The 20,600-nt window shown below is 39.5% G+C and overlaps 1 protein-coding gene across 3 annotated transcripts in view; it reads right to left on the bottom strand.

The window, feature by feature from the left end:
• Nucleotides 1-908: 908 nt before the first annotated feature.
• LOC127582154 (G-protein-signaling modulator 1-like) overlaps nt 909-20,600 on the bottom strand; it is a 182,524-nt gene continuing 162,832 nt past the window's right edge. For all 3 annotated transcript variants that reach the window (XM_052037204.1, XM_052037205.1, XM_052037206.1), the window contains 3 exons: nt 9,059-9,218; nt 6,054-6,274; nt 909-3,580 (listed from right to left, as the gene is read on the bottom strand). In XM_052037204.1, coding sequence (XP_051893164.1) covers nt 3,398-3,580; nt 6,054-6,274; nt 9,059-9,218 — 564 coding nt within the window. In that variant the 3' untranslated portion in view covers nt 909-3,397. The remainder of the gene's footprint in view (nt 3,581-6,053; nt 6,275-9,058; nt 9,219-20,600) is intronic.

Raw genomic sequence — 20,600 nt, 5'->3', positions numbered from 1 at the left:
TCCAGCCCAGAAGAGATGTCCATAACCCTAGCACCAGGTGGAAAACAGAGCCTTTGGGACACTACTTATTCCCATAACTAGTATTCCCTATACTATATTTCTCTTTACTCCCTGAACTTGAATGTCCATTGTCATGGTTATATGAACAGTTTGCACATCCTTCCTGTAGTCCGAACAGGCAGCAAAAACCTTGTACCCATTAGACGAGGGTAAGACCTGAGGCTCCCCAGAACTACCCTCTGGCTCTCCATCTGCCTCACCTTCAGTCACACCATCCTGTCCTTGACCGTAAATTAACTTCCTCAGATTTGATCAAAAGTGTGTGATTGCCTCCCTCAACACAGTGTTCAAGTAACTCTTCCCTGATGTGTTGCACTTCTGAAGCTCATCAACTTTGAGCCAAAGTTACTTGAGTAACCAACCCCTGCTGCTGATACGGTCACCGTGAACATACTGCCTGCCCAGCTACCTCTTCTATTTAATGAGTTAATCATTTTAAATGTGCATTTCTTAGCTACACTAATGTCTCCTGAGTTAAAATTCTTGGCCAATCAGAGACGAAGAAAAAAATGCCCACCAATCACGTACCTACTATCCTATGACATCACACACAGTGCTGATAACCAGGCAAAGACTGACGAGCTCTGTATCTTTTAAACTGAACTTTGCTCAGTGTCTTGGAGCGCTTGCCCTATTTAAACTCTCCTCTGCTCTCAGGTTTTGTGTCTCCCATTCTTCTCAGTGAAGTGTAGGTCTATCAGTCCAGGCTTTGTATATAGTAGGTATGGCCTTTGTGGCTCAGTCTGCCCTAGGGTGTAGCAAAGGAAGGGGAGGAGACAAAAATCACATCACTGGAAGCATTTGCTGAACACTGGCTTGGTGATCTGGATCAAACAAAACAATAGGTGCACAGTTTGTATTTTTATTACAAGCTTGTGTAAAATTTAATACACTGTAAATTGACTGAAACTGCATCTTTTAGGTAAAATGAGTCCATTGTATTTACAGAAGTTGAGCATGAAATCTAAAAGAGGAATGCATTACTTTCTGGCAGTGTTTTGGGGGGGGGGGGGGGGGGGGGGTAGATGTGTACCGGAAAGGGATTTGAGGCTCACATGTTAAATGTACAGCAGCAGTTACAACATGAAATAGCATTAACATCTCCCCAAAGGTGACAAAAAGCTTTTTTTATTCATAAATTAAACCCAGAATGTAACTTTTTCTAGGGCAGTACAAGGGATTAATCTGCACTTTTGTACTTCTCTGCTGGCATGCTGTCCAGGACCAGCATCTATTAGGCCTTGGCTTGTTCTTGTTTTGTGGTTAAATGGATTAGAAATGCAAGGATGCTACAAAAAGGTGGAAGGAAAATTGGTACCCCCAAGGAGGCATTCCATCACTTGCTTTCCTTCTTAGTGACAAAGGCTGCTGCAGGTTACCTCCAGACTACATTCAGTACAGCGGTGAGTCCTCCTCCAAACTACACGTACAAAATTTGCAGAAATAACAGACTTAATTAAAGCACTTGCATTTCTTTTCCACTTTCCACAACCTTAAGATGCCACAAAGCATTTCACAGCCAATGAATTACCTCTGAAACCAGTCAACTGCTGCAGTGTGCCCAGCAAACACCCACAAACAAACAGTAATGTAATTAGCTGCTTGTACTGAATGTTGGGTTAAAGGATAAATGTTAGCTAGCTCTTTTAGTGGTGTGGAAATATTTTATTTTACCTGTTGGGGCAAATCGAGCTCCACTCTGGCACTTAATCATAAAACATGATTTTTAAAAAGTGTACAAAGCAATTATTATAATTTATAAACACAGCAACGTTATGGTTTCAGTGTGGCATCAAAGAACCATACACCGAGTATCTGTTTTTGAACTGCTTGTAAGAGAGGTAGAAAACTAGGTAATAGATAATGAAGAAGACATTTACAAATAGGAGAAACAGCAGTTTGGGAGAAAGTTGGAAAATTGATACTTAAAATACTAGCAAATGCAATTTGTCTCTCACCAACTTGGTCTGGTGTCAGGAAATGCAGTCACCATGCTTCAGACCACACAACAACTTCAGAATGCCATGAGATTGCTTCTGTTGTGGTTCCTAATTACATTCACTTTCTGAAACGAAAAACCTTTCTACAGAAATACCTTATGGAAAAATAGCTACTACAGTTATATTTCATGATGTACACATTGGCTGTGAAATACAATATCAGTTTGGAGCACCAATATTTTTAGTCCACAATTTTAACTGTTGCATTAGCCTATATAATTTTGTTTTAAAGAAGTCTTATGATAACAGAGGCAAGAATTCCAGACAAACTCATTACAATTGTAATTTCAAGATGACTGATGTTATTTTTCATTAGTATTAAGCTATTATTTACTCCCTTTTAATTCCACATAGAAACTTTCAGTTAAATTCCTAGTGCTATTTGACAGACAGCCCTGATGCAATCCCAGGCTTTTCCTGTACTACTAGTAAATAGGGCACCCCAGGGTTCTTGATAGAGCTAGCCAGACATCTAAATTATTCCAGTAGAAAATCTGTGGCGTTAATCTCTCAGGACTGATTCATGTGATATAGAGTTCAATAGATCAACCTGTAACACACTACTACATTTTGGCTTTCTGCTAAAAGTAACCACCTTGGGTGTAAGATAGTACACGCAATCCACAAGTTGAAGAGGGCTGCACTTCTTTGCCACATATTGCCAAAATGTTGCATATTTAATTTTATAAATTTAAATATTAAATCTCTGTCACAAACTTCAGAACAGAGAAAGTAATATCAACTCATTCGATAAGAGAAAGCAATCTGTTCATCCAATGTTCTTTTGTGAAAGATCAAACCAAAGAAATCAATTAGTCTTTAAGTGGCTCTAGGGTCCATGTGGATCAAATATGGATATGGTTTGCATGTATATGGTGTATAATATCCATAATGTTTGTGAGAATGCATGAGATGTGTCTGTGTGTGTGAAGTGTATGATGTGTGTGAAGTGTATGATGTGTGTGTGTATGTAATTTTGCCTGCACACATTTTGTGCACAAGTCTGTGGCTATCTGCATGTGATAACAGACCCACATATTCTACAGTACCAGCAGTGTTACATTCATTCAATGCCGTCACGTACAAAATAACCTAATGCTCTGCTTGTATCTTTCCACCTCCCACAGATAACTCTTGTACCATTTGAAATAAAACATAAATGTTCATATTTTGGTTCATTAATTATGATGGACTTTAAGCAGTTGTCCAGAAGCATGTGCTGATCTCACAGGGGTAGTGTGGACAGCTTTTGGCCTGGGCTCCCTTGTAGTGTTGGCAGGGACATTGATCCGCACAGCAAGTCCAGCTTGTTTACCAGTCTGTCAGCGGCACACTGCTCAGCAGGAGCTCGGCCTGCTCTGTTCCAGCCCTTCACGGTTTGACGGAAGGTCAACTCGTTGCTCGTCCATCCGCTTGGCCTGCACCCTTTGGATCAGGCTGAAAAAATCCTCGTCCGGGACAGTTGGTCCTCTTGGTGTCGGGCTGGGTGGAGCACATCTCTGGTCATCAATCCTGGAGGACTGCAGCAAAGAATACACCATTTGAATCATCAGACACCAATGCACTTTAAAATGAAGGGGCAACTTTATAACAGTTTCAACCTGACAGGGATGGTATACTGACTGGGGCCATTCAGGGAGAGGATTTGATGAAGGAATCAGGATTTTTTTTGGTGGGGGGGGTGGAAAGAAAGGGTTATATCAGGGGCACAAGAACAACATAGATCATTCAGGCTCACACACTCCATCATTTCGTTAGCTCAAGGTAGATTTATATCTTAATGTCATTTACAAGCTTGACAATAGTTGCTGTCAGTTTTAAGATTTGACTGACACCATCCTCTCCATCTTTTTCGTGTACCGTTTGGGGAAGTGCTTATGACGCCAACCTGAACATCCTAGACCAAGGCTAAGTTCAAGGTATATGGCAGGATCAGGACTTGAACTTTGAATCTTTGCCACTGTTACATGTTACAATACAGTAACCTTCATTAACTGTAACATTAACAGTTAACCCAACACAGTTGGAGGTTTGACATTTGCTCAAAACAACAAACTTCACAAGCTGCAATGAATGGGGATGCTATTGAGGAATCATCCTTGGATTTATGTGCAGACTCGGAGGAAGGAAGAGTTAGAATGAAGGGACTTGTTTCTATATTTACACCTACATTCCTCCTGTGCCAGTCAGATGAGGTGACGACGGCACCGTCACTGAGGGAGGGGAAAGAATTTAGTTGCAGTTTCTGCTCCTGATCATTCTGTAGAGGTTGAATGAAAGTCAGAGGGGGAATTAAAGAGGTCCTTAATGTCAGCATCACCTATAACTTCAGAGTGCATCAATTGTAGGCTGATCATGCTGAAAGTCTAATAATGTACATCTTTGAAATTTGTGGGATGTGGACCTTATTGGCCATCCCATCATTTTCTGAAGGAGAGTGGCTTGTTTGGCCACTACAGGGAGCAGTTAAGGGTCTGAACATTAGTATGAGACTGGCATCAGAAATGACCTGTCCAGAATGACAGATTTCCTCACATTAGTGAACCCTTTAGGTTTTTAATGACACTCCAGCAGCTTCCTGAACACTACTGACACCTGTATTTTATTTACAGAGTTTAGTTTTAAACTGAATTCAATTGTCATGTTGAAATTTGGATTTGCAGCTAGTGGATTGTACTTCATCCCATCATACCTTTGACTGACCTACCTAGTTATTTCTAGGTCCCTGGTCTTTCTCCATAGTTTCAAGTATTCTTTGCCCCTTAAGTTATTTCCTTTGAATTCCTTTTGAATGTGCATTCACTCAAGCAGAAGATCACAACAACTCGCTTCAAAATCAAATATTTCCTCAAGTCACTCAATCTGTGCCCTTGTCTCTTTTTTGTTAAAACAGTAAATTGCTTACTTCATCCACCGAAACAATTCATGTTTTTGAATAGTTTCAACACCATTTTTTAATCTCAATTCCAAGAATCTCAGCCCTGGTTTCTTTAATATTTTCCCTGTAACTTAAATTCCTCAGCCTTCTACCACTCTGCTACCACTTCTCAAAGGCCTCGACATCAAACCCATAACGTGTGCTGCATCGAAGTGATCACAATACATTAAAACTATGTTAATCTGGGACTGGTGGTGTCAGGCTGGCAGATTTTCTGGACTTTCAGGTGTTCTTTCTATTACTACGCCAAAACACTTTTAATTCACTTTTTTTTAATATGTTACACAGTATCATAATAAATCTTCCAATGAACCAGGTAAAGTTTAAAGGGAGCACGGGAACTGGAGCCCTGGTGGGTGAAAAGGGAGTGCAGCGAACGCCAACTAGTAAGATGATGTTGAATCATAGGGATTTTTGAGTTGTCAGATTGCAGATTATCGTAATTTTACTGTACTCCATCTGAGGCCTAACCAGTGCTCTGTGTGAGTTCAGCATGACTACCTTGACTTTTATCCTATGTTCTCGATGAAGCAAAGGATCACATACTCTCTTTCAACTTGCTCTACCATGGATTGTGTAACGACACCGTCAGATCTGTTGTTTAAAATTGTACCATTTAGTTCATATTGCCTTTTCTCATTCTGCCTGCCAAAATATTTCACACTTCCTCGTAGAATTTAATCAGCCGTATACCTGCCCATTTTACCAATCTGCTGGTGTCAAATGAGAGTCTAATTGTATCCTACACATTGTTTAAACTTTTCTGATGTTCACATTATCAACAGAGTTTGAAATCATCTTCTGTATACCCAAATCTGATTATTGATAGATATCGAAAGAGCAGAGGACCTAATACTGACTTCAGAGGACCGTGCTTCCCAAACAACTGCTCACCACTATTTTCTATCCATCAGCCAATCTTCTATCCATGCTGTCTGTGCTCCTTTTAATATCATGGGATTTAACTTAAACGTAATCATACAGCTGAAACATTACTTATAAAAACTGGGATTTTCCTCACTCCTGGAGCGAGCCAAACCCCTCATGGTTCCCACCTGGCATTTCATTAACATGTTGAAAAACTCATCTCCGGGCTCCTGAGGATCTCCATCAGGCCGCAGATGCCCCATCACCACCTGGCTGTTGTTATGCGTGATCCTCAGTCCGGGCAGGCTGCCCACATTGGCTCGTTGATCGTCTAACCTTCGACTCTGAGAGCTTGCTATCAAGTCAAAAAATTCCTCGGTCTGTGGGGATGCAATGACTGATGCCTGAGCTGTAAAGGAAGGGGTTAGGGATGAAAAACAGGTAAAGGAAATGAAAAGCCATTATCAGAGTGAAAACAAGAGCAGGGTATTTTAGTTATTAACTCTTAAGTGATTGCCCGAACAGCTTTGTATTATATGCTAAGGAGTTCATGTCAGACAGGACATCTTTTAATGCTGACTTTTGGATGAGATTCAGAGAATCTGTGATATTAAGGCTCCATTTGACTCCTGCAGGTGACGGTATTCAAGGAGCAAGAAGGGAATTTACCCTGGTGGCCTGGCTAATAATTATACCCCAGTCAACATTTTACCTGGTCATTTATGTGACCACTTGTGGCAGCTCGCAATGCCCATATTAGCTGCAACATTTCTGACGCTGCAGCAATAACTGCACTTCTGAAGTGCATAATTGGCTGTAGAGTGGTTTGGCATGCCTTGTGCTGTGAAATATAAAATACAAGCTTTTTATCGTCTTTTTCTGTGGTAATCTTACATAAGAAATAGAAAAGGTTGACCTCCATTCAGGTCCTCGTGCCTACCCCAACATACAATGAGATCATGGCTGATCTGCTCCCTCAGTGCTACTTTTCTGCATTAAATCCATAGCCCTTGATTCCCTGAATATCCAAAGATCTATCCATCAACTGTGGTGACCAACAAAGTAACCATCCCTTTGGTTGGCCAAGATTTAGTTATTTTTTCTAAAGTTTATTCATTCATGGTTTGTGGACTTTGTTGGCAATGCCTGTGTTTATTGACCTTCCCCAATTACCCCTGAACCAAGGAGGCAGTTAAGAGTCAACCACGTTGGTGGGTCTAGGATGACATATAGATCAGATCAGGTAAGGACAAAAGAATTTCTTCCCCAAAAGACATCTTTGAACCAGCTGAGTTTTTAGTAGACTTGTGCTTACTGAGTCCAGCTTTTTTTAAAAAAAATAATCCATATTTACTTAATTACTTGAATTTAGAATTCTCCAGCTGCCCTGACAGGATTTGAACTTGTGTCTCTGGATCAATCCAGTAACAACTACAATGCTGTCTGCCATCTCTCCCATTAACCTTCCCAACTGTCTGAACTTTAGCCATCAGCAACACTAATTAATTCCTCCTTAACATCTGCAAATTTTGGCAGTTTTGTTCCTTTCATGAGTGGTGCAGAGAGAATGGGCACTGATGCTCTGGCCAGAATCTGCTGTGCAGGCCACTGAGAGATGTGTGCAGCACCTCCAAGAATTAAGCCTCCGAGTGGAAGTCCTCTATCAAACTATACTCTTAGGTAATACTCTCTCAATGGCCGAATGGCTCAAAATTAGCCCCATGTTAAACAGTACCTGCATACATCAACGAAATTAACCAACAAGTTTATGCATGCTTTAACTTTTTGGGCATGTCTAAAATTTAACTTCCATCTGCTGGTGATAATATTTAATATTTTGTTTCAGAGCTGACCAGACTAAATATACTTGGAAGTCCTAATTAATCTGTTTCAGACTGAAGGAACTATTAAAAAGGGAAATGGCACACACTGTTGTTATACAAATTATTTGATCAGTCATTTAAGACTGAGCTGTAAAAACTATACAAAATTAATTCACAGCCCAGAAACAGGCCTTTCAGCCCAACTGATCTGAGCTGTTGTATATGCTGCACATGCTTCTCCTCCCACCAACATCTGTTTCTATTTCTTTCTCTGTCATTAACTTTAAAACAATTGAAGTTCATTGTCCTGAAATGTTATATCTGCTTCTCTCTCTCGAGATGCTGCCTGAATTGCTGACTTGCGATTTTCTACTTTACTTCAAATTTTTAACATCCACAGTATTTAACTTTTGCCCCTCATATCCTTATCCAGTTTCCCCATTCTAACTACACAACTTGGAAGTTTCTATTCAGTTCTTTAATAGCGAGTAACATATCCCAGTTCTGGACTCTCCACAAGTGGGAACATCATCTCTTTTTTGGCCCAATCAAATCTCTTCAGAATTTTAAAGTTGCCTTTAAGGTAAGCTCTCAGTCTTCACTTCTCTAAACCCCCAGTCTTTACTGACAGTTATAATCCACCAGGTTTGGTATCATCCTTGTGAATATTTTCTGCATACTTTTCGGTGTCTCCAACTTCTCTCTATAAAATGGAGATCTGCATTGTGCACAGTATTTCAAATATTTACCCAGCAGTCCGTGATGATTGCTGTTGGTATATCATCTATACATTGGACCACTACTGACAAATTTCATATTCACTTGATGGTGAAGTTGCAGTGTAGTAGTGCTGGAAGTGCAGCCAAGAGCTTGCCACGGTTAGAAGAGATGCTGTACAGCACTCTTCAATGGTATTGGGCAGGGAGCGTTGCAAGTACTGGAGCTAGATACACGAGATCCTCCTGCAGTCCCATTACATCTGCATTCATTTCTTATAGGAGATGCTAAATGGATATTTGCTATGCTGTCCTTGTTTGCCCAGAATTAAATGTTGACATTATTACTCTCCATGTTTTTCCAGGCACTCTAGGGCTTCAACAGTCTTGGTCAGTTTATATTAAAAAAAATTCCTGGCAGATCTCATTCAATTATTCGGCGACTTTTCCTCTGAAAGTGACCCCATTGAATTAGAACTCTGCAGTGGCCATTTACAAAGTTGCAGCAGTGGGTCCCAGACAACAATTGCTCAAGATAGTAAAATGCTGAAGACTAGAGGGGCAGGGGGAGGAAACCTAACCCAACACTCAAGTTCAACAGATGGAGATGTACATATACAATGTGATTTGTTCAGTGCCCCATCTTGTACTCACATATTCTGTCCTGCAGAGGAGACACGGGGCTTGATGCACTCCCTGTCATGCCATTTTGTTGCTCTTCAAACGTACAGCGCTGGTCATCCATACGATTACTTTGGAAGCGACTTAGTAGATCGAAGAAGCATTCTTCATCTGAAGGATCCCGGTTTACCCTCTATATAATTCAGGTGATAATAAAAGAATGTTGTGAATTTAACATTGATTTAATATGTTGGATGATATATCATTAATCTACCAGTGTTAAAGCAGCAACCTTGTTAACTAATTAAACTTGACCTGGAAGAATCTTGATTAATCTACACACTATTCATACTTTGGTATTTGATGCAAATCAACCAAAGTGCAGCAGAAACAAAACAGAAACATTCTAAATATTCCATCTTACCTTTGCATGCACATGCACAAAATGATTGCTCTGACACAAGTAGTTCAGTTATTCAAAACTTGTCATGGTATGATGAAAGGAAGCCAACTCCCAATTGAGAGCAAATGGGAGGATGTATGAGGGGCCTAAATAGGTGAAAAATCCAATGCAACTGTCTGCTGAGGTGAAGACATTTACATTGGGGCAGCTAACTCTGTTTTTCAAAGTTGGGGCCTGACAGGCTTGATAGCTTCTAATGGTTTTATTGTGTGACAATGATAAAATAAAAGTTTCAGACACACAACTGCAAATTATAGTCATTTAGAGTAAACATTTCTGTTATAAACTGTGAGTGGTCAGAGCATTCTCAGTTGAATGACTTTTGTTTTCCCATCTGAATAACAGTCACTGGTAGCAGCGTACAATGTATAGCATAGACAAGCTGGAGCAGAAAGCAAGATCAGTCCAACCTAATGGACATGGAAGGAAGTCATCAGTTCATCCTAGCCATGGCAACCTATTGATTGAAGAGGTATTCAAAGGTGGGTACATTTTCCATTTTTCTGGAAAAGTGAGGTTCATATCAAGGTTGTTTATTCAGCAGCCAGAGTCGTCATACCTGGCAAAGTTGGTTCATGTTCATCTTTTAACCTACACCAGTATGACAAATTATTTTACCACTGTTTGTGGGAGCCCCATATATAATATGTTATCTGCATTTCATGTATTGCAACAATGACCACACTTCAAAAGTACTTCATTACCTATAATATGCTTTGGGGAAATCCCTAAGTTGTGGAAGGCATTGTAGAAATGCACATCTTTTATGTAATAGTCCCAATTTACTCTTACTTTAATCTGTACTATTATTGTTTTTACCTGTACTACCTCAATGTAACTGCACTGTGTAATGAATTGACCTGTACGATCGGTATGCAAGGCAAGTTTTTCACTGTACCTCAGATACAAGTGACAATAATAAACCAACACCAATACCAATAATAACACACTACAAGTTTATGGCAGCTTGCATAATATGTAATCATTAATATATTTAGATGTTAATGACTCAGTTTAAAGCATAGGGGATCTTCTTGTCAAATACTGTATCAAATGCAACTTTGAGATGGAAATGTCCCCATTGCTCACCAAGGATATAATTTTAAATTTATACCAGATCATCTAAGAGCAAAGACAAACAAAGCTCCACTAACCTTCCCCCTTAAGGAGTCAGTGTGTACATAAGTTTTTCCCTATATCACTTCCGGTTCAACTAAAATTATTTTCTACTTGGTTGAGAGCAGTTTTAAAACATGTGTTTCTTTTCCACACAAAGAAATCTAGAACTCACTCCACAAGTTACAGATATAGGAAACTGAAAATTCCAACACGAGACTAATAGATCATTTTACAGAATCTTGTTGACACTTTCCAGTTTGAGGGGTTTAGCTTTTAATGAGTTGGAGCAGGGTGTTGAGTGGCGATGGAATCTGCTGTATTCAACTGTGAGATTCCAAAGAGTAGGTTTAAGGCATGATTCGTGGTTAATAATGGGCAGATTAAACTAAAATTTAATTCCTCAGAATTGGTGAGGGTCGAAGTATAGAATCACAGTAAGGTCACAGCGCAGGTAGTGGGCATTCGGTCAATTGACTTTATGCCAACTCTATGCAAGAACAAACCAGCTAGTCAACTCCTCTACCCTCTTCCTATTGCCCTGCAATTTTTTTTCCTTTTTAAGTGCTTATCCAGTTTGCTTTTGAACACCACAAATGCATCTGGCTTCACTAACCTCCCTCCCTAAGGAGTCAGTATGTACATAAGTTTTTTCTTGTGTCACTTCCGGTTCAACTAAAATTATTTTCTGTTTGGTTGAAAGCAGTTTTAAAACATGTTTCTTTTCCATATTCAGGTGCAATCCCAAGGCACCTAAATTTCATTTTAATAAGTTATTGGTTATAGTATGAGCAAAATATTTTGTATTCTGAACCCCATGAAAATGTTTGCAGATAGTTATACCTGTGACTAGTGGTTTGCTGCAGGGATCGGTGTTGGGTCCATTGTTGTTTATCATCTGTATTAATGATTTAGATGATAATGTGGTAAACTGGATCAGCAAATTTGCAGATGACACCCAGATTGGGGGTGTAGTGGACAGCAAGGAAGGTTTTCAAAGCTTACGGCGTGATCTTGACCGGCTAGGAAAATGGGCTGAAAAATGGTGGATGGAATTTAATGCAGACAAGTGTGAGGTGTTGCAGTTTGGGAGGACAAACCAGGGTAAGACTTGTACAGTGAATGGTAGGACTCTGAGGTGTGCAGTAGAACAAAGGGACCTGGGAATACAGATCCATAGTTCCTTGAAAGTGGCATCACAGGTAGATAGGATCATAAAGAGATCTTTTGGCACTTTGGCCTTCATAAATTAGGACATTGAGTACAGGAGTTAGGATGTTATGTTAAAGTTGTACAAGACATTGGTGAGGCTGAATTTAGAGTATTGTGTGCAGTTCTGGTCACCTACCTATAACATAGAACATTACAGGCACAGTACAGGCCCTTCGGCCCACGACGTTGTGCCGACATTTTATCCTGCTCTAATATCTATCTAATCCTTCCCTCCCACATAGCCCTCCATTTCTCTAATAATAAATGGCACTTTGGCACTTAGTATCATAATACCTACAGGAAAGAATTCAATAAACTTGAAAGACTGCAGAGAAAATTTACAAGGATATTGCCGGGACTTGAGGACCTGAGTTATAGGGAAAGGTTGAATAGGTTAGGACTTTATTCCCTGGAGCACAAGAGGATGATGGGAAATCTTATTAAGATATACAAAATTATGAGGGGTATAGATAGGGTGAATGCATGCTGAGTGAAACTAGAACTGGAGGACATAGGTTTAGGGTGAAAGGTGAAATATATGAGGGTAATTTGAGGGGGAACTTCTTCACTCAGAGGGTGCTGCGAGTGTGGAATAGGCTGCCAGCGGAAGTGAGAAATGCGGGTTCAATTGGAACATTTAAGGGAGGTTTGGATAGGTACATGGATGGGAGGGGTTTGGACGGATATGGTCCAGGTGCAGGTAGATGGGACTAGGCAGAAGATCAGGTTGGCATGGACTAGATGGGCCGAAGGCCCTATTTTTGTGCTGTAGTGCTCTATGACTATGATAATCTGGGCAGCTGTTTTACCCTTACATTTGGCAAGGCACAGATGTGCCCTGCTACAGGTCACTGTACACAGCTCAACACTGATCACCACAGGGATGCAGAACGTGGAAGGGAGTGCAGATAATATCCTATTTGTAAACAGTTATAATCAGGCTGCCACATTGCACAACCATAACAAGGAACTATCTTAATCTTGGAGTTATGAAAACTCTTAATTTCTTGACAGGACAAAATGAACTCTCCATTGTTGATGCAAAAATAAAAAGTCCTATGTGTCAAAATGGCATCATATTGAGAATGTTATAATAAGGAAATAAAGGAACAATGTAATGGGCCTGTATTCTCTGCAGGATACTGTACTTGCTGCAGAACTCACAATGGTATGGCCAGATTATTTATAAATAACAAAGATAGCAAAGGCATAAATTGATTTAATCTGGGTTTGAAAATAAAGAAGGATAAACTACTTTAAAGTTGGATTCTTTATTGGAACCCAAACAATTAACTGGTCACTCCAGCACTTATCTGAAGTGCTTTTATAACATGTTGCCTCTTATTTCAGATTTGGGAACAATAGAATGGTAGTTAGTGATTCAGATAATGATCTCAAGCCACAAATTTGAATCCCTTCACAGCAGCTGGGGAGCTTAATTTCAGTTAATTAAACAAATTTGGACTAAAAAACTAGCATCAGCGTGGTGACTATAGAACCACTGGATTGTCACAAAAACCCAGACGGTTCATTGAAAATCATTAACAAATTTGCCATCATTACACACAATCTTGTTTTTGCAGACCCACAGTAATAGACTTGAGTGTTAACTGCTTTCCCTTCAGTTCAAGAGCAATTAGGTCAGGTAGTAAATGGTAGCCTTGCCAGTCACGGTCAATTCCTTTGAACAAATCAGGAACAGTATAATGCAGCACAAGAGGCTCTTCACTTCAATACTCCTGAGCTGTCTCTCAGAACTAACAATTAAAATCAAGTACTCATTGGAAGTGCTGGTAAATGAGATTAGTATAGATGGGTATTTCATGGTCAGCATGGGTACGGTGGGCCAAAAGGCCTATTTGTGTGCTGTATGACTCTCTGGCCATCCTTGTTGAGCCTCTCCTAGATGGGACATTTAAAAATATTACAAAACATTTTTCTGGCAACACTGAAGTCAAACAGTCATGACGTTTTTAACTTTCAGTTAAAAATGTCATTATCTTCAGCGCTGCAATTTTCTACCAACATTGGTGAGGATCCTGACCTGCAGTGATACTGTTAGCACTTCAGTAGTGAGTTATTGTAGTAAGATACATCCTCATGAAGAGTGTCTGTGGTTATGCATTCAATGGCAGCTGCCTGAAATCCATTTGGATACAAGAGTAGATAGATGCAAATGGCAAAAAAACATGGTTCTTATCAACGATGAACTGGTAGACATTGTTAAATAAGTGGTTATAATTAAAATATAAATTAAGGGTAACAATAAACAGAAGCACAAGATATTTTTAATGAATGAATGATTTTGGAAAGCAGATTGAGAACACTGAGGTGTGCAATTGAGATATACAATTAGCTCCAATTCAGTTGTGAATTTCAAAATAGAGATCCACGTAGCAAACTAAGCAGTCCATTTAAATTATATTTAATGTAAGTGGGATGGATGGGGTTGTTAGGATAATCCAGACAGGCAGGGTAAATCTTTTTCATTAGGTATTAATTATGTCTCCATACTTCTCCCTTGTGTTTTTTCTCCTTGGTCTCATGATGTTGCTGACTTTTGGTAGATTTGTTTTCTGGGGGTTCTGGCCCTCTCTGATACCCCAGCTCAAGTTTCAGTGTCAATGGGGTCCAGGCAAGAGTGAATAAGGGCAGGCAAGGTGAATGTGCACAGGCCATGTGCAATCCTGCCTTTCCTCAAACCCATCCAACAGCAAACAGCACTGGTCATCTTTCCAGTGGATGTCATTGGGTCATGACCAAAACCCTCAGCGACTCCAGTTCATGAAAACTGGATCAAAGTGCAGCAACCCATAGATTCTCTGAACTTGCAATACTATTGTCATCTAAAAGGACAAAGTCAGCTCAGGAATAACATTGCTTTCAAATCACACACCATCCGCAAGTCCAACATGTATTCTTTGTTTCCACTGGGAAATATCATGGAATTCCATAATGAAACAACAATCTGAGGATCTTCACCACAAGGAGTGCAATGGTTCAAGACAAATGCTCACTAACCCTTTCTCATGGGCAATAAGATCTGGCTTTGTCAAGAAAGCCCTCCTACCCATTAAATTCTGCAGCATATATAATGACTCCGAGAGTGAAACGTTACTCCAATTGTGAGGCAACTTCTAGAATACTGCGAGGTCAGGGGAGAACAGGAAAGTTACGCAGCTGAAACCTAACAAGATTTACAACGTGATCGTTGACCAATTCTATGTTAACAGTTTTTGGAGCAGGACGAGACTTGTCAAAAAATACATTTTTAATGCCTGGTGAGATACAAATTGAACAAACCAAATTTCCTAAGAAGGCTACGGGTTCCATTTAGAATCTTCAGCAGTTTATCTTAATTAGGACAGAATGTAATTTGGTTGAGTCCAACAAACTGTGGAGCACTGAAAAGATATGTGGAACAAAAGCATGAATTTTCACAATGGCTAATGTGCCTGGTCTTAAAGGCTGTGATAAGTCTGTTGCAGCGTAAATGCTTTTGGCTCTTTTGGCCAAGGCCACTCTGGTACTGCATAAAAATAAAGTAAAGCCTTTCAACATAAAAAAGGAAGATTTATAACCATTCAATGGAGCAGATGATAACCATGCAGGAAGTTGGTTTCTGTTGCAGAAAAGCCATGAGAAAATGTATTTCTACAGCACCAATCAAAAATTAACAGGGTGGAGGTTTTCCAGCATGGGTTAATGAACAATACCCTGACTCTCCCACTTTTAACTTTACACATTTCTGAGCAACTTGCAAGGTTAAGACTCTCACAGCTAACAAAGGCATCTTTGACTCCTGAGATTTAATTTCCTGACTTTTTTGTTTGAGAGGATGAGATTTTTATTACTGTCAGCTGAATGTGTCCTCTTACACTGCCTAATCAAAGTGCTGGCACCAGCAATACAAGGGAAATGACAGTACTGCACTTGCCAAACAAACCCACACTTGGACACAATCTCAGCTGTCAATAGCTTAATGAGTTCAAGGTACGAGTAACTGCAAAAATTAATTCTAGAGTATGCAAAAATCCATACATGAAGGCATGTTTATGAAGTCCCTAATGTTCAGGTACAGCTCCAACCGAGTCTGCAGATGGTGGACAATTGAATATTTGCTTGGACTACCTAATCATAGGGATTTAAAATCATCCAATTAAACATTTGATTTTTGCTAAATTAATGTTGTCTTCACAAAAATGTAAATATAATGATCATAAAGTGAGGAATGAACAAGCTGTTAGGTGTGATCATGTTGAAAAGAGCAAGATATCCTGTCAATCCACTCACAAGGCTTCAAATTCACAGAATCATGATAAAAGGCAGGAGAGTTGGAGGCCATTCGACAAAGTGCCAGTTCATGAACTGAAATTATAGACTCCAATCCTAATCTCACATTGCTTCGTCATATGTTATTTATATTCATTTTTAAATTCTGTCCAATTCCCTTTCAAATTATCCGTCTTCTTTGTCACAAATAGGCATCTATGGTTAAAAGCATTCCGAACTCCCATGACTTGAAAAATATTCACAGTGATTCTTTCAACATTCTGCTAATAATCCTCAAAATGTGAACTTCTTCCAAGCCGTAACAGTTGCCACGATTGGGGGAAGCTGAACTCTGAAACATAGACTACACTGTAAAAATCAAATTTTTCCTGTCTGAGCTCAGACAAGTCTGTATTATGTGATCTGAGAAGTTTCAGCATGGATTTCTCACACTGTAACTGTGTGCAATAGTTTATGGTTTATTATTAACAATGGAATAAACTGAAATAATACATTATCTGTTCACCTGTGGGATCAGAGTTTGAAGATAGATCTCATCAGCTGTCTGACAATGTTCCTCTGCCAGGTAATGTTTCTCAGATATCTATTGTTATGTCCTCTTTAACAACCTTACAGATACCCATTACATTGCAAGTGGTAAGGTCCATTTCCCTCCAACATAACAGGTTTTCATTCATAGCTATAACCTATTATTCCCAGTATTATTTGAATAAACATATGCTGTACACGTTCCATAATCCTTCCTGCAAAGTGATAAGCTGCAGAGCACAAACACTTTAAACTAGATTTATGAAGGCAAGATATCCCCACCTGGAATCCATACACAAATTTTCCTTACAGCAAAGGATAGGAAACAACCCACTACAGACAAAAACTTTTAAATTACAGTACAATTCATCCTAAGGAAAATTTATGGCAAAAGGTATAACTTGTTTCTTGCCTGGTGATCTGAGTCTATAGTTTTTACTTCATCCCTTAAGCGACAATCTGTGTTTATATAGAGCTTTTCAAAACCTCGGGAATTCTAAAATGCTTTATAGTCACTTCTTTTGGCATGAAATGTTTGCATCAAGCATTCCTAGATAGTGCATGACCAGAAACAAAATAAGGTTTGCTCTGTTCTGTTCCAGCAACATGTTGTGAATCCAAACTCAGCTGCTTGTCTCCTCCCCTTTCACTGCAGTTTACTTTTCCATTCACTTCACCTACCTCTTCACTGCTTGTGCAGGAGAGATTGACAGCTCAGTACAGCACTGAGGCAGTTTATGCCTTGTGCCCAAAGCTTAAAAGGTATGACAGTAAACAAGCAATGGTTAACATTTAGACAAGTAATACACAATTTGCCTCTAAAGAAAGAAATGGGAGCAGGAGCAGGCCGTCTGGACCTTCAAGTTTTACTCGATGTTCAAAAATCTATTGATTTCTGTTTTCAATGAACAGAACGACAGTGCTTCAACAGCTCTCTACGGTACAGAACTGCAAAGGTTCAGCCCCCCTGGGAGAAGAAACTTTTCCTCGTCTTGGTTCTAAACAGCCTGTCCCTTATTCTGAGACAGAGTCCCCTGGTCATGGACTCCTCAGTCAGCAGTAACAACCCCCCCTGCATCTAGTCTGTTAAGCCCTATAAGAACCTGGTAAGTTTGTAAGTTTTGATGAGATTTAAAGTAAAACCAAAACAGGAAAAATGTTTCAGCTGTGATCATCAAGAGAAATTAAAGACAGTATTAGATAAAGGAAAAGCTTATAACATTGCCAGAAGCAGCAGCAAGTCTGGATTTATGAACATTTCAGAATTCTACAAAGAAGCACCAAGGCATTGATAAAGAAAAAGTAGAATATGACAGTGCGTTAGCAGGAAACGAAGAAAGACAGTAAAAATTTAAAAAAGAAAAAGGGCCCCTTTTCTAATCAAGACAGGTGAAATTATAATGGGGAATAAGGATTTCCCTGCCATTGCTTCTAGAAGATGGCTCAGAAAACCTCCCAGAAGTGGAGAACTACATAACTAGAGTAAATGAGGAGCACGAAGAAATCAACACGAGTAGGAAACGCATGCAGTGAAATTAATGGGTCTGAAATCCCCAGAACCTGATCACCTGTATCTTAGGAGTCCATGGAGGGGAGACTGGTTTTCGTGATGTGCTGAGCTGTGTCCACAACTCTCTGCATCTTTGGACTTTGAAGGAGGTGGCAGTGGTAGTGAATGCACTGGTTGTCATCGTCCAAAGTTCCAAGATTCTTGAATGGTTCCCACAGATGGGAAGGTAGCAAATATAAGAAATATATTTAAGAAAGGAAGGAGAGTGAAAACAGGGATCTACAGACCAGCCGGGCTGACATCAGTACTATAGAACATTTTAGAATCAGAAAACAATAATAGGACTGGGCAAAATCCAACACGAATTTATAAAGGGAAAACTAGTTTGTCAAATAGATTTTTTTTTATACTTAAGGGGGAAACAAGACTTGTAGAAAGCCTGCAATAAAGTGCCACACAAGAGATTATTGTCCAGTAAACAGAGGAAAAGATCCAAGGATGTACTCAAAGTCTCTTTGAACAAACGCAACATCCCCACCAACATCTGGGAATTTCTGGAGCACAATTCAAAGTGAAGGAGGAGCACTTGGGATGTTACTGAATACATGAGGGGTGGAAGAGTCTTTATCGTCACTCTGCTCAGGACACACAGAAGAAGGTCATCTATGATCCCGAGGGGGTGTCTGAGAAAAAGACGATGATGACTAGCAAAGGGATAAAGCCAGCTGGTCTACGAACAGTGGTGATGTGCATCGTGAGCTCATCTACGGAATCAATTTCTAAATAACTTAAGAGTTTCATTAATTACAAATAAAACTGTATAATACAGATGGCAAAGAATGATGTCAGCCTCACTTACCAGCACCTACTGTACAATATATTGCAAAATTGCTGCAGACAATAGAAAACATCCTTTTAACATTGCTTCTTGCAGGACAAGAAAAATAGCATCAAGCTGCCCTAGTCTGTAAATTCAAGCTGCTTGCTTTATAAAGTGAGCTTTCCTCTGCATTTACATCAGTTATTATCCCGGAATTGAACCTTTATAACAGAAAACTAAAAATTTCCTTTCCTGCAGATGTATTGACCTGTAATGAACTGACTTAAATGCTTCCTGTCTGAGTTATGTACTCTCTTTCTCCTAAGGAGCTCAATATACTGATTTATCTACACAAGATCATGAAGAGAATTTGTGTACTCTGAATAATGTCTGGACTAATAATGTTTCTTTTTCATTTTTGTACATAAAAGAAACTTGGACACATCACTTGTAGATTTTTTTTTACAATATATTGATCTTTAGAAAAGCTTTTTATTGAAATAGAAACAGTAGAAAGGCTTTTACTGAAATGGCAGCAGATAAAATTGGGCTCTGTTTTGTTAGCCTAAAGATCAGTGTGGCTTGTCAAATGCAGCTGGAGCAGCCAGAAAGGGATGTCAAGTATCCCATCAGCCTCTGGGAGGACATTCTGCTGGCAGGAAACAGATGATGGGAACCAAGAACAAGTGAAGGAAGGTCATGTGATTGACACCTGGTCAGTATCAACGTGGGAACAAAGCTGAGATAGCTTTACATCCCAGCCTGTGCTATACCACTGTGTGGTATCTGATGAACAGACAAGCAAATGAGAATGTTTTGGAAATAGATATCCTGTGAAAGGGACAGTCTGATCAATTGCAAAACCACAAACAGACACTCTGATAATTAAGGAAATGATGGTTGAGGTAATTGTGGAATGGCACCAGCAGGAATTTGAAGGGATTAAAGAACACATACTTGTAATGGATAAGGACTGGCCTTCTAATTGTATAAATGGCAATAAAGAACTAAGCAATGCCTGTAAGGTATGCAAGGAAATGAATAAAAGTTGCCTTATGAGATAACCAACAGCAGTGACTCTGGAGACCAACCACTGAAGAAGATGACCCTTCGTCAGGGACACAGAGAAGAATCGGCAAAATTGAACTCTGGCCAGGTTCATCAAGAATGGGTAGTATCTAAATACAAGTTGTGACTATTGGAAGTCATGAAACTAAAGAGTTAAGTAATTGTTTGAACTATACAGTGAATCATTGAGTTAATTTGAACTAATCACAATTAATAGTTATTAGGCAAAGTCATTGTAAGGTGAGTTTCACTGTGTGCTGCATTTGACAACAAACACTTTGCCATCGACACTCGTCCAAAAAAATGAATCAAAAAGCTGCCTGTTTTTAGCTGACTGTAAATAAACCACAATGTGACAGGTGACTGTTTTAATTGCTCAATAACCTTTTTAAAATGTAAGAAAACTCACCAGGTGCAAGATTGCACAAAATGGAAACAGCCCATTTGGCCCAACAAGTCAATGCCAGTATTAGTGGCCCACATGAATTTTCCCTTGAATGCTTCAATACTTATTCATGTTGACCACTCTCTGGCTGAAGATCTTACTGAATTCATTACTGACACT

Source organism: Pristis pectinata, chromosome 23 (genome assembly GCF_009764475.1).
Source record: "Pristis pectinata isolate sPriPec2 chromosome 23, sPriPec2.1.pri, whole genome shotgun sequence".
NCBI classification, from domain to species: Eukaryota; Metazoa; Chordata; class Chondrichthyes; order Rhinopristiformes; family Pristidae; genus Pristis; species Pristis pectinata.
Note: the sequence above shows the minus strand (reverse complement) of the source record. Positions and strands in the feature narration are given on the sequence as shown.